The sequence below is a fragment of the Trachypithecus francoisi genome, unplaced genomic scaffold (genome assembly GCF_009764315.1).
Source record: "Trachypithecus francoisi isolate TF-2019V2 unplaced genomic scaffold, Tfra_2.0 Lachesis_group11, whole genome shotgun sequence".
Lineage (NCBI taxonomy): Eukaryota > Metazoa > Chordata > Mammalia > Primates > Cercopithecidae > Trachypithecus > Trachypithecus francoisi.
The window spans coordinates 101983384-101997894 of record NW_022681456.1 but is presented as its reverse complement, the minus strand read 5'-3'; the positions used below and the strand labels follow the sequence as shown (position 1 = coordinate 101997894).

General features: G+C 40.7%; 1 protein-coding gene across 4 annotated transcripts in view; it reads left to right on the top strand.

Annotated features, from left to right (window-relative positions):
- The window catches only part of FAR2 (fatty acyl-CoA reductase 2), a 188938-nt gene that overhangs the window by 126583 nt on the left and 47844 nt on the right, over positions 1-14511 (top strand). For all 4 annotated transcript variants that reach the window (XM_033222537.1, XM_033222538.1, XM_033222539.1 and 1 more), the window contains one exon: positions 866-1092. In XM_033222537.1, the coding sequence (XP_033078428.1) occupies positions 904-1092 (189 nt within the window). In that variant the 5' untranslated portion in view covers positions 866-903. The remainder of the gene's footprint in view (positions 1-865; positions 1093-14511) is intronic.

Below are 14511 nucleotides of genomic sequence, written 5' to 3'. Positions count from 1 at the left end.
AATCTGAAACTCAAACCCTAATTACATCACAATTTTTATTTTTTTATTTTTATTTTATTTTTTTGAGATGGAGTCTCGCTCTGTCACCCGGGCTGGAGTGCAGTGGCCGGATCTCAGCGCACTGCAAACTCCGCCTCCCAGGTTTACGCCATTCTCCTGCCTCAGCCTCGCAAGTAGCTGGGCTACAGGCACCCGCCACCTCGCCCTGCTAGTTTTTTTGTATTTTTTAGTACAGACGGGGTTTCACTGTGTTAGCCAGGATGGTCTCACATCATAATTTTTAAAAACCTGATAGCTGTTCTAAGCTTTGGTTTCACAAGCTGCAGGGCCAGTCCTAACCTTCTCATTTATGTCATGTAACACTGCATCCTTTTATTTCCCTATGCACTCTGTGCCACACGGCTGCACTTTTGCCCTTGCTCTTTCCTTGGCCTGAGACACCCTGACCCCAGCCCTTCTTTGCCTTCCAAGTTTCCGCTCAGATGTCACCACCCACAGATACTTTGAAATTTCCAGATGCTGCTATGTACCCCTTTCATGTCTCCCTTTGTTTTAGCACTTACAATATTGTATTTAACAGTCTCTTTATTGTCTGCCTCCTCCATTAGCCTGCAAGCAATTCCTTGAAAGCAGAAACCATGTCTTTCTCATTTCTTGCTCACAATTCCTGGCATAAAGTCTAGCAGGTAGAGAGAACTCAATAAATATTGATTGGAATGAGTCGTATTGCCTAAAAGCCATAATGCTCTCACTGTCTGATCTATTCTGCATTCAAAACTCCTGGAAGCAACAGAAACATTTTAAGTGACTTGGAATACTAGAACTTCTAAAAATGTAATCTTTTGTTATTTCTCTTCCTTTTCAGGAACCTCTTTCAGGATCTATAAAAGAAAGGGAGGAATCATGTCCATGATCGCAGCTTTCTATGGCGGCAAGTCCATTCTCATCACGGGGGCCACAGGCTTCCTGGGCAAAGTGCTGATGGAGAAGCTGTTTCGCACCAGCCCGGACCTGAAAGTCATTTATATTCTTGTGAGGCCCAAGGCTGGCCAGACACTCCAGCAGAGGGTTTTCCAGATCCTAAACAGTAAGGTATGCCTTATGGGAAAGCGTGTGTGATGGGCAATGCCTTAGGGCAAGATGATTCACTACAATGTTCTCTCATAGCCCCGTATTGCAAGTGGGGACCAGGCTACCTGCACAGGTAGAGGAAGGCAGACAAAACAAGACAGCAACCAGCTGCTGGTGGAAATCGGTGTTTTCCCAAAAGAGGGAAAAGAGCGCTTAGTTTCAGTCCAGGGCAGGTGAGATCGCCTATGTTCTGGAAACTACTAAGTATCAAAATACTCAAACTCCCTGAGTGGATGCTTCAGGCTTAGTATCTGCTGCAAGTTCATCTGAACTCTTCACTAATTTTCTTTTAAATTTAAGATTGTTTTTCCTCCCCCAATTTTTTGGATATTCTTCTATGATCTATTCTATTGCTTAGGGAGCAGATGTGACTACAAATACCCATGCAGTAATACTTTCCATTGTCTAAACTCTACAAGGTTTAGCTGTTATATATTTTATTTATGGAAACTTTTGATATTTCTATTATCCCATAAGTTCTTCTAAGGTAAAAACATTGGAAATAAAATATTATATCTGTGAATGAGCATTTGGATATCAAACCCTCTCTCCTCTCAAAAAAAAAAAAAGACATTATGCATATTCTCTCATTTTAATTTATAAATCTCAAGGCAGTGTAACCTTGGGTCTCAAACATATCTGGGTTCAAATTCTTGCTTATGAATTTGTTGTCATATTACCTCTTAACCTTCAGATTTTTTAAATAAAAACAACAACTACCTTCATAGGGTCTAAATGAGAAAATTTACATATGTTGTTCATAAGGCACTTTGGAATATAGGGGGTGACATAAGACTGGCAAAAAGAAAATTCAAAGTTTCTTTTTTTACAATCTCCTTTCCAGTGTGTAGGAATGCTAACATCTATGATGCACATGTATCTGATAGCACAGCACATTGTAGACTGTCCAGAAACAGATGATCAAATTTATCTGCTTTCAACAGAATACGATTTTGGTACAAACCATCATCAAGCAAATTGGAAAAGCCTCACATCTCATGACTTGACTCAGCAGTTGGACAAAATAATCCTAACAGCTAACATTTACTGGATACTTAGTACATGGCACCTACTATCCTAAGGTCTTTTCACACCTTACTTCATGTATCTTTGCGATAACCCTGTGAAGTAAGAACCATTACTATTCTCATTTTATAGATGGGGAAACTGAGGCCTGAAGCGTTAACTTACCAAAGGTCTTCTACCTAGTAGAGGAAAAATCGGATTTCCAACCCTACAGCCTGACTCTAAGGCCAGCACACTTGCTTCTGCCCCACACTGCCTTTGGAATAACTAATGGTTCTTTTTTTTTTTTTTAATTATTATACTTTAAGTTCTAGGGTACATGTGCATAACGTGCAGGTTTGTTATATATGTATACTTATACCATGTTGGTGTGCTGCACCCATCAACTCGTCAGCACCCATCAATTCATCATTTATATCATGTATAACTCCCCAATGCAATACTAATGGTTCTTAAAAGGCTGATATGACATAGAACCAAAACCTAGAATAAATTCCCAGATCCCTCTTCAGACAGCTTTTCTCAGTTATCTACCCCTAATGGGCTTTGTTTTCTTCGGGTTGATCTTCTCATGGAGTATCTTAATGGTGTTCTCAGTGTTTCCCGAATTTGCATGTTGGCCTGTCTTGCTAGGTTGGGGAGGTTCTCCTGGATAATATCCTAAAGTGTGTTTTCCAGCTTGCTTCCATTCTCCCCGTCTCCTTCTGATACTCCAATCAATTGTAGGTTCGGTCTTCTTATGAAGTCCCATATTTCTTGGAGGCTTTGTTCATTCCTTTTCATTCTTTTCTCTCCATTCTTGTCAGCGTGTCTTATTTCAGTAAGGTGGTCTTCAAACTCTGATATCCTTTCTTCCACTCGGTTGATTCAGCTGCTGATAGCTGTGTATGCCTCACGACATTGTCGTGTTGTGTTTTTCAGCACCATCTGGTCCTTCATGTTCCTCTCTAAACTGGCTATTCTAATTAGCAATTTCTCTAACCTTTTATCAAGATTCTTAGCTTCTTTGCATTGAGTTAGAACATGCTCCTTTAGCTCATCATAGTTTTTTATTACTCATCTTCTGAAGCCTACTTCTGTCAATTCGTCCATCTGATCCTCCGTCCAGTTTTGCACCCTTGATGGAGATATGTTGCGATCATGTGGAGGAGAAGAAGCACTCTGGCCTTTTGGGTTTTCAGCATTTTTTCCATTGATTCTTTCTCATCTTCGTGAGTTTGTCTAGTTTCAGTCTTTGTGGCTGCTGACCCTTGGATGGGGTTTCTGTGGGGGCCTTTTTGTTGTTGTTGATACTATTGTCACTTTCGGCTTGCTTTTCTTTCAATAGTCAGGTACCTCTTCCATAGGGCTGCTGCAGTTTGCTGGGGGTTTGCTTCAGGCCGTATTCATCTGATTTGCTGCTGTGCCTGGAGATGTCACTCGAAGAGGCTGGAGAGCAGCAAAGATGGGTGCCTGCTCCTTCTCCTGGGACCTCTGACCTCAAGGGGCACCAGCCTGATGCCAGTAGGATTGCTCCTGTAGAGGGTATCTGACAACCCCTGTTGGAAGGTCTCACCCTGTTGTGGCAACGGGAGCAGGGCCCTTTAATGAACGACTTTGTCCCTTGGTGGAGAGGGTGTGTTTCACTGCAGGGGAACCCACTTGTCTGAGTTGCCCTGATTCCTCAGAACTACCAGGAGGAGAGACTAAGTCTGCTGGTCCACAGAGACTGCAGCCACCCCTCCTGCTAGGGGCTCAGGCCCAGGGAGATCAGAATTCTGTTCCTAAGCCTCTGGCTAGAGTTATTGGAGATCCTGCGGGGAAGCCCTTCCCCCACCACTGAGGAAGGATGGGTGGGGGTTAGGCCTGAAGAGGCACTCTGGCCACAGACTGCCACAGTGTGTGTGTGGCTGCCACTGCGTGTAGGGCTGTGGGGACAAGTCTTGGGACCAAGCCATCCAGCCTCCCTGGCACCAGCAGGGGAAAAGCACAGCCTGGAGCTATAGAAATGGGTGCCGCCCTTCCCCCGCCCAGGGAGCTTAGCCTGTTAGGCAGTTGCCAGTCCCAGTGCTGGCTGCTGACCCTCCCCCAAGGAGCTCAAATGGCTTAGACAGCAGGAGGTGGCAGCCAGTGCTGGTCGCCCCTCTGCCCCCAGGAGTTCAGTAGGTTTCAGCAGATTTTAGCTGAGAGCCTGTAAGAATCTGCACTTTCTCGAGTTGGGACGGTAGGCCCTGATGGCGTGGGTTCCCCAGTGGGCTCTTCCGACCCGTAAGTTGCACCGTTCCATGGAAAAAGCAGTTTCCCCGGCTGGGCAGCATGCTCCCTCACCACCTCCCTTGGCTAAGGGGAGGGGATCCCCCTTCCTCGTGTGGCTCTCAGGTGGGCCACCGCACCATACTGCTCTTCCTTCTCTCTATGAGTCACGCTAGCCTTCTAGTCAATTTTGATGAGAGAACCTGGATACCTCGGTTCCTAGCGAAGGATTCACATGCTTATTATGTTTGTTTTTCCATGGGAGCCTCCAATCACCGTTGCTTCTAGTAGGCCATCTTGGCCCCACCTCTGGACTTTTCATCACATAGCAGACATTTCATGTTAGCCTGGTACCTTTGTTGCCAACTATGGGCTTCTAGATAAATATTGTGGCAGAGAGTTTTGTGGTCAACCCAATCTTTACCTACCGCTTCTTTCAATGCAGTGTTTTTTATAACACAGCAACATTGATTTTGTTCTGGAAATCATGATTATACTCTAGGTAACTTATCTGTGAAACTGCCTTGCAAATCTCAGCACCTGTTTTCACTATTGGGCTATTTATTGTCAGCTGTTGACTTTTATGAACAGTGGTTCTCAAAGTATGGTCCCAATATCAGCAGCATTCATTTTCACCTGAGAACTATCTGTTGTGATCAGATGGTACTTAACGGCCTGGGCTTCAGAGGCAGCCAGACGTGGGTGTGAATCTGCATACGACCAACTATGAGTTGTGTGATAGTGGACTAGATACATACTTTGCTGAGCCTTGGTTTCCTTATGTTTAAAATGCTGTAATAATACCTTGCTTACCCAGGGAGTCTCTGCGTCTTTCTCTCTCTCTCTCTCTTGCCCTCAAGGCTTTCTGGATTTAAGGTATGGCTTTCACCACTATTTCCTGGAACCTCACTTTTTACTAAGTTTACTAAGTAGGGCTGTATACTAAGTTATGCCAAAAAAAAAAAAAAAAAAAACTGTTTTTTTTCCCCATAAATTTTTCCCTCAAAGAGTTGTGGGAGGAAGGGAATCTGATGTGTATAATATAGTTGAAAAATGCATCTGAGGTAGATCACAAAACATGTCGACATGGCCATTCTGTGGGTAACAAGAACAGATTCTATCACTTGATTCTTAAAACACAAGCCATTAGCAATGCAAATATCTACTTTCTTGTCACTATATGGAATCTGATAACTGTAAAGAGATTTTCCATGGAAAAAATTATCTGCTTGATTTTATTGCTTCGTATCCCAAAACTGAAAAGTTTTTGCTACACAAATTGTATATGTTTCAGAATATAAGAGTGCTCTTGCTGATTGGCTGTGGATAAAGCTCTGTGCAAATAAGGAATTACACAAGAAGTAGTTACTGGCCATCTATGAGATTCAAGATATTATCGCTTGTATTCCTTGAAATTGAAAATTCAAAATAAAGACAGATAAAATTATATTCTTTAAGTTATGGGGATAAGCTATTTTTGAAAGGTGAAAGAAACCTCTAGTTTATATATATATGTATGTGTATATATACACACACACACATGCATATATGTGTATGCATATATATGTGTATATATGTATGTGTGTATATACATATAGACACACACATATAGACACACGTGTATGTGTGTATATATGTGTATGTGTGTATATGTGTGTGTATATATATATGTGTGTGTGTATATATATTACTTTCAATTAAAAAAATTGTTAGAGTCAAAATAGTACCATCTCTAGATGTTTTTATTTAGCTTGGTATCTAAAATAATTTAGGTGATCCATTCCCGTGTTTGGAAAATTTTTTAAATTTGTTGTCTACATCTGTGCTATTCAGTATAGTAGCCACTAGCCGTATATGGCTATTTAAATTTAAATCCATTATAATTAAATGAAATTTAAAATTCAGTTCTTCAGTCATACTAGCTACACTTCAAGTGCTCAATAGCCACATGTGGTTAGTGGCTTATTTTTACTAGAGAGGGCAGGTATAGAACATTTCCATTATCACAGAAAGTTTTACCAGATAGTATTGATGTAGATGGTTAAGTATCTTGTAGAGAAAGATATATTGTGATTCAGATTTCCATGTTGCCCATCATTTTTATTAATCCTAAAGACACTTACTGGAGTGCCTATTATGTGTTAAGTGCATGAGAATGGCAAAGAATGTAAAGACAAAAGTGATGTAGCCACATGAAGTGCTGGAGACAGACATTTGGAACATGATTGCAACCCAACATGAGTTCTCAAAGGAGAGGAGAGCAAAGGGTAATGAAAGCAGAAAGAATCATGCTTGCAAATGCATGAATGGTGTGGTGTGTTTGGGAAACTCTGGGTAATTTATTAGACCCTAAACAAGTAAAAAAAAAAAAAAAAAGACTAGAAAGGTATGCTGAGGCCAGATTTTGAAAGACTTCATATAATTGCATCAGTCAAGTTACATTCCATTGAAAGAAAACCCAATTGAAACTGGTTTAAAACGCAAAGGTGATGTATTGATTATACAATGGAAAAAATCCAGCACTAGAGTGGTGAGCAGTTGTGATTTAACTAGAGCTCTGGCTGCCTTGGTCTTTGAGTCTCTCAACTCTGCCACTTTGTTATGGTTTTATCCTCATGATCAGTAAGATGTTTGCTGTAGCTTCAAGCTTCACACACATATATGGCAATCTTCAGATGAAGAGAGCCTGGCCCTCTCCAAGATTTTCTCCCCAATTTCAAGATTGATGAAACGTGTTTTCTAAAAACCCTCAGCAAATTTCCCTCCCATCTTATCAGCCTAGTTGAGGTTACATGTCCATTTCTGACCAGCCCCTATGGCCTGAAGTATGCCAGGTACTGATTTGTTCAGAAACCTCAGAACTAAGCCAATCACTGTCTAGAGGGTAAGAGTGCATGGAGATCAATAAGCTTTTCCCTGGAGCTGCGGTGAGATTATCTGTTCCTGAGGCAAGGTGGCTACTGGAGAAGGGCGAATACCTGCTTGATAATTCAGATACTCATGGGTATTAGGGTCTTAGCATCCTGAGAGGAGCATGGTTTCTGGAGTCCGACAGACCTGAGCTGGTGTCCTCTCTCCACCACTGGGTGGTGTGACTTTATATAACAAGCCTCAGTGTCCAAATGGAGATGATAATGATCATTATCTTTTACTGTTGTGAGATGTAAATGAGTTAACATAGGAAAGGCATTTAGAATACTGCCTGAACCACTATAAACACTCAGCAAATATTCACTTTAAATTCGTACTCAAATATGGGAGGGAGTTGGAGGTTTATCTTTTAGAGCCTGACACTCCCAGTGAAGGTCTTTGTTATCTTGACAGCTATATGATTTCCTACTACTTAAATAATAATAAAAAGAAATACTCAATTGATGCTGATGACAACAGAAGAGATAAATGTGAATTAGTTGAGTAGTTGGGACAGAAATCACATGGCCCGCAAAGCTGAGAATATTATCTTCCCTTTACAGAAGTTTGCCAACTCCTTAGAGGACCAGAAAAATGTCTTCTAATATAAAACATCTAATTATGTTAAGGCTGGGCATGGTGGCTCACTTCTATAATTCTAGCACTTTGGGAGGCCGAGGTGGGCAGATCATCTGAGGTCAGGAGTTCGAGACCAGCCTGGCCAATATGGTGAAACCCCATCTCTACTCAAAAAACAAAAATTAGCTGGGCATGGTAGCAGTCTCCTGTAATCCCAGCGACTCAGGAGGCTGAGGCAGGAGAATGACTTGAACCCAGGAGGCAGAGGCTACAGTGAGCTGAGATTGCACCACTGCACTCCAGCCTCGGCATCACAGTGAAACTCTGTCTCAAAAAAAAAAAAATAAATAAAATAAAATAAAATAAAATAAAATACGTTTTTATAAAATAGTTATTTATTTATTTTGAGACAGAGTCTCACTCTGTCACCCAGCTGCTGGAGTACAGTAGCTCTATCTCAGCTCACTGCAACCTCTGCCACCTGGGTTCAAGCGATTCTCCTGCCTCAGCCTCCCAAGTATCTGGGATTACAGGTGTCTGCCACCGCACCTGGCTAATTTTTGTAGTTTTAGTAGAGACAGGGTTTCACCATCGTGGCCAGGCTGGTCTTAAACTCCTGACCTCATAATCCACCCGCCTTGGCCTCCCAAATTGCTGGGATTACAGGCGTGAGACACGATGCCCGACCATAAAATAGTTTTAATGCATAGCTGAACTTCAGGCAAAATAAGGAAATCTGTAAATGTCCAGAAATAACAAGAAAGTACACACCTACACACAAAAAGAGTGAGAAAAGTTGAACAAGCACACAAATATGACAAGTATTTATTGAGAGTCAAATGTATGTCAGGCACATATGCTTTGTGCCTGGGGAACAGGGGCAATAAGGTAGAAAACAAAACACATATGGGATTGATCTCATAGATCTTAAAGTCCAGTGAGGTAAACAAGTTTCATAAGAAATAAATGTATATTTAAGTATTTTGAAAAGTACTGTGAAGAAAAAGAACAAGCCACCCTAACAAGTGGCACCTGCTTTAAAAGTATGCGTCCAGAAAAGGACTCCAGAGATAGCCCCACTGGAGCTCAGGAAGAGTTAATATGTTCAAGAAAATGCAGGAGGGTATTTCTTTCAGGTAGATGCCTAGGCTCTGCCTACTTTGCATGTTTCTATCTGACTATATAAGGCAAAAATTTATAGAAATATAATCATGCCTTTGCTGCAAAATGAGAAATAGATAGACAAGAAGAAATTTCCATCTCATTGAATGAGCATTTTGATGCTATAGTAATTGTTTCAATTTAAAACATTCATTTGTACTTCTTCCTTTCTTTCTTTCTTTTTCTTTTCTTTTTTTTTTTCTGTTGCCCAGGTTGGAGTACAGTTCACAATCAGCTCACTGTAACCTCAAACTCCTGGGTTCAAAGGATTCTTTTGCCTTAACTTCCTGAGTAGCTGGCAATACAGGCACACACTGCCAAAGCTCGCTAATTTTCAAATTTTTGTACAGACGGGATCTCACTATGTTGCTTAGGCTAGTCTCAAACTTGTGGCCTCAAATAATCCTCCTGCTTCAGCCTCCCAAAGTGCTAGGATTAGAAGTGTGAGCCACCACACCTGGTTTATGCATATTTTCAATAGTTTTAATAAACATAAAATATGTTTCTACACATTTTCAATAGTTTTATAATAACAAAGTCCCTTTGAGGCAGAGGATAGACTTTTTAAATTACTGAGACATGGTCTCACTCTTATCACCAAGGCTTGCATGATCATTGTTCACTGCAGCCTCAACCTCCTGGGCTCACGTGATCCACCCACCTCAGCCTCCCAAGTAGGTGGGACCACAAATATGTGACACCATGCCCAGCTTTATTTATTTATTTATTTAGACATGGTGGTCTCACTACATTGTACTGGCTTGTCTCAAACTCTTGGTTTCAAGCAATCTTCTGGTCTCAGCTTCCCGAAGTGCTGGGATTACAGGCATGAGCCACCACACCTGACTAGAGAAAGGACTTTTAACAACAAAAGAAAAGTACTTTTTATTCTAGGGTTGAATTTAGGAGACTGTGTAAAGTAAAGGTGGGTAGATGAGACTGATTGCTTACAGAAAGGTAGCCTTGTGTGCTGCACTTGATACTATTACAGGTTTCTTGAAAGATCTGGGAAATAAATGTTTAAAATTGCAACTGGAAGACATTTGCTAGACTAGAAATGGAGAGTCCTAAGCACTCAGGAAGTTGGCAAATGGCTGCTGGTTGGGTTTTTATTTTGATTTTTTGGATTTAAGATACCATCGAACTCTAGTTTAGTTCTTTCTGAATTGAAGACGATGAATTGATGGGTATGTTTTATATTAGTAAAAGCTTATTAATTTATATTTTACATTAACAAAATCCATAGAGGGAAATTCTACTTTGCCTTTGTAACCCATATGTCAGCTTGGGTATTCCTGCCTTTTAATAAAAATGTAATTAATGACATTCCCCAAGAATAGTTGAGAATTCTCAGGTGGCTCATTTTTCAGGGTCATCTCTGCTGTTGCCTGGGATGAATTAGGTATGTTTATGAATCATCTTTCATTTCTCATGGACTCCATACCAACTTGATCCAGACCAGGCCAAGGCCCTTTCTTCAGTTGTCCTAAATTTAGAATCAAACAACAAAAAGAGAGAGCATTTGCCTCAGACTGTCTACCACTCATAGGACTTGCCTTTACCTCCCACGCATGAATGCCCAGTCTTTCAATGGGTCATCCTCTACCCTGTTAACTGAAGTTTTCTGTGTTTATTTTTCTCATCATTTTAAGTCTTCCATTTATTGTAATCTAGGAGAAAATGAAGTCACTGAATTTGTTAATTAATTATGCTGAGTTTAGTATACAAATTCTAAGCAATATTTCACAGACCTGGCTTTTTCTTGGTGCAATAAATATGGGCTTTTGTAAACTGTTTTTCTCTTCTTGGTCTTACAGCTATGTTTTGGATGGTTAAAGCTGCTAAAAGTCTAAATCCTCAATTACAAGTTATTTGTTGGTTTAGTTGTTATATCTGTACTGGGAGGTAGCATAGGGCAGTAAAAAGAACACTGAAGCTCTAGATACTCTCTCCTCAACCAGAAAGATAGAGCTTGGTAGAGAGACCACGGCCTAGTTACCTAACCTATATGAGTCTTGTTTTTATTATGCATAAACTGGATCTGATAATAATAGTTATTTCACAGGGAGTTGCAAAGATTGAATGTGATCCTAAGTATAAAATAATGTTTTATATTGTGCCATATAAATATTAGTTTTTTTTTTGTTTTTTTTGTTTTTTTTTTGTTTTTTTTTTTGAGACGAAGTCTAGCTCTGTCACCCAGGCACCCAGGCTGGAGTGCAGTGGCATGATCTCAGTTCACTGCAACCTCTGCCTCCCGGGTTCAAGCGATTCTCCTGCCTCAGCCTTCCAAGTAGCTGGGATTACAAGCGCCCACCACCATGCCTGGCTAATTTTGTATTTCTAGTAGAGACGGGGTTTCAGTATGTTGGCCAGGCTTGTCTCGAACTCCTGACCTCAGGCACTCTGCCTGCCTTGGCCTCCCAAAGTGCTAGGATTACAGGCATGAGCCACCACTCCTGGTTAAATGTTAGCTTTTTATCAGTAACCTCTCATTTCTTTTACCTAGGTATGTTCTGTTGTTCATTATCCCTAGGCAAGACCCTCTAGATTGCCTGCATCAGTTTCACACTCTTATCAAGGATGTATATGTTCCTGCATTCTCTTTTCTATAGTTAGTCATCATTTCATTAGAAAGATATTTAAGAATTCCGGCCGGGCGCGGTGGCTCATGCCTGTAATCCCAGCACTTTGGGAGGCCGAGGCGGGCGGATCACAAGGTCAGGAGATCAAGGCCATCCTGGCTAACACGGTGAAGCCCCGTCTCTACTAAAAATACAAAAAATTAGCCAGGCGTGGTGGCAGGCGCCTGTAGTCCCAGCTACTCGGAAGGCTAAGGCAGGAGAATGGCGTGAACCCAGGAGGCGGAGCTTGCATGAGCCGAGATCCCGCCACTGCACTCCAGCCTGGGCGACAGAACGGGACTCTGTCTCAAAAAAAAAAAAAAAAAAAAAAAGAAAGAAAGATATTTAAGAATTCACATTTATATTACAACATTTAATTTGAAAAAAACTTTTTGAAGGAAAGGAAAGTATAATCAGAAATTCATCCATAATCTTAAAGTCCTAGGTTTCACCCGTCTGTGCCATATGTGTTCACATTAACTCTCCATTCTGCATGAGTTGTACTAATGTAGGTGCTGAAGGAGATAAACCCCCCAAATCAGTAGCTTAATGCAAATGAAATTTGATTCTCAAACACAGTAGGTGTAATTAGTAGAAGGCATTGCACTCCACGGTCATATAAGGATCCATGCTGAGGGAAGGTTGCCATCTTCTGCACATGGTTTCTAAACCATCTGAGGTCTCTCTGAATGACAATATCCAACTGTCAATGGGGTAAAAGAGGCACTGGACATCATGTGGAAGGTTTTTATGGCCCAGGCCCAGAAGTGCCCATCACATCTGTCCATATTCCATTCTCAGAACTGTGACTGGGCATCTAACTACAAGGATGGCTGGAAAATGCATAGCTGTGTGGCCAAGAGAAAAGGAAAATAGGATTGTTGAACAACTAATGAGGTTCTGTCATGGCCTTCGTTTTAGGTCGCCAAATATCTGCTTTCCTGTCTTTCTCACACATAGAAGACACTCATTCCTACCCCAGGGTCTCATACCATTATTGCATCCAGTCCAAAGTCCAAGGGGGAATAGACTATCCTCTCTATCAGATCCAGATATTTCAGCTTCTGGTTTGGTATTCTTGGATAAAAAGGCGAATTTTCTGCCTCCCATGTTGAGGTAGAAAATGTTTCTATTCTACCTCTTGTCATTGTAGAACAGCGAAGTTGAAGAAAAAATAAAATCAAACAAAGACACCTTCTATTCAAAAAAGAAAAGACAGGCTGGCAAGCAGCAGTCCCTAGAGTATAACCATAAGAAAATCCTGATTAGCAAGTATTGAGAAGCTTCCTACACTGGGAATGGGGAAATTCCTTAAGTAGCCTCTAAATCTACTCTCTTTTCCATCATTATTTGTGGTGACTCCATCCTCTGGAAGGTTCTTCCTTATTTCTTACTCCCTGGCTGTCACCTCTGAAGTGGCTGTTAAGAAGTGTGCTCTTCTTGCAGTCTTTGGCTTCATAACTCATTCTGCAAGAGTAAAGGCGGAAACCAATGGGTGTTTCAGGTTTAAGGTCAGTCATTTGCTGACTCTGGAGCTGTGGAAGAAAAAATAAATCCCTTGGTTCATGCACACAATGTGACAGCTTGACATAAGTAAAATACATGAACAAAAGGATTAATGAAGAAGTGAAAGGAGGAAGAAGTATGCATTAGGCACAATATCATTTAACAACTAAAAAAACACTGGAATGCATTAAACTTGTTCATTCAGTACGTATTGGCTGAGTGCCTACTAAGTGTCAAGCACTGAGCCAGATGTGGATGATACAGTGGCAACACACGGAAAAAAAGTTAAAGGGAAAACAAAATTGGGTAATAAATTTGTTATTGGTTTTAGCAAATCCAAAAAATTTGAGAAAATAGTGCAGTGTTTGCCAAATCTAAAACTCTTTCACCCTCACTGAGTCTTAAATCAGGAGTGCACAAAAGCAGAATTACTAGAAAATCAAAGTTTTATGGATGTGTTCCCTTAAGTAATAGCCCTATATTAGAAAGTTGGTGGAGGTGGCCTGCACATTTTAAATAATCAAACTGCACCTTTACCCCCTCCCCCAAATTCTAGCCAAATAAAGTATAAAATAAGGCAGAACTCAGCATGTTACATCAGCTTACCAGGAATGAAGTCAATGCTGATTGGAAAAGTGTCAAGCAATAAAGAGTTTGGATTTATTTTAACACTGTCTTCATGTCACTTGAGACTTTAATTTCAGCCAACTCTACTTCTAAAACCAACCTCTTATGCAATGATCTTGTCTGGGTCCAGGCCAAGGCTTACTTCTACTGCATAGCTACTCTTACCCTTCTTGGTTTTTACTCTGAAGAACTTTCCTGTCTGGGTCAGAGTTTCTTCCAGTAGGCATCAGATTCTGCATATATTTATCTCATGTTAATCAAGACCCCCTCTAGATGTTGCCATTTAACTTTAACGAGTTTGACATAAAGAAAGTGATTTAAATGCACTTGTAACTTATTCCTAAGTAGGGCCTGATATAGCTTTTAAGCAATACATCTCTCCAGTCACACACAATAATGAATGAATTCTAACTCACTGCAAGTACTACAGTGTTCCTGAAGGTAAATAAACCATGTCAGCTATGTGAGGCTTGGAAATTTTTCTTTAAAACATAGTAACTAAAAATGTTACCAGTTTGCCTTTGATTACTGCTATATCCCCCAGGAAATATGACCAAACGGACATCTGTTCTATGTATCAAATTTCAGACATCTGCTTCATTCTTTTCCTTTTATGGTATGTATAGCCGTCACATCTGACTACCAGTTTCCCTGCTATCAGAAAGAAATAATTAAATGGGAGATGCTGTGGACAAAGGGATTTTAAAAAATCCAT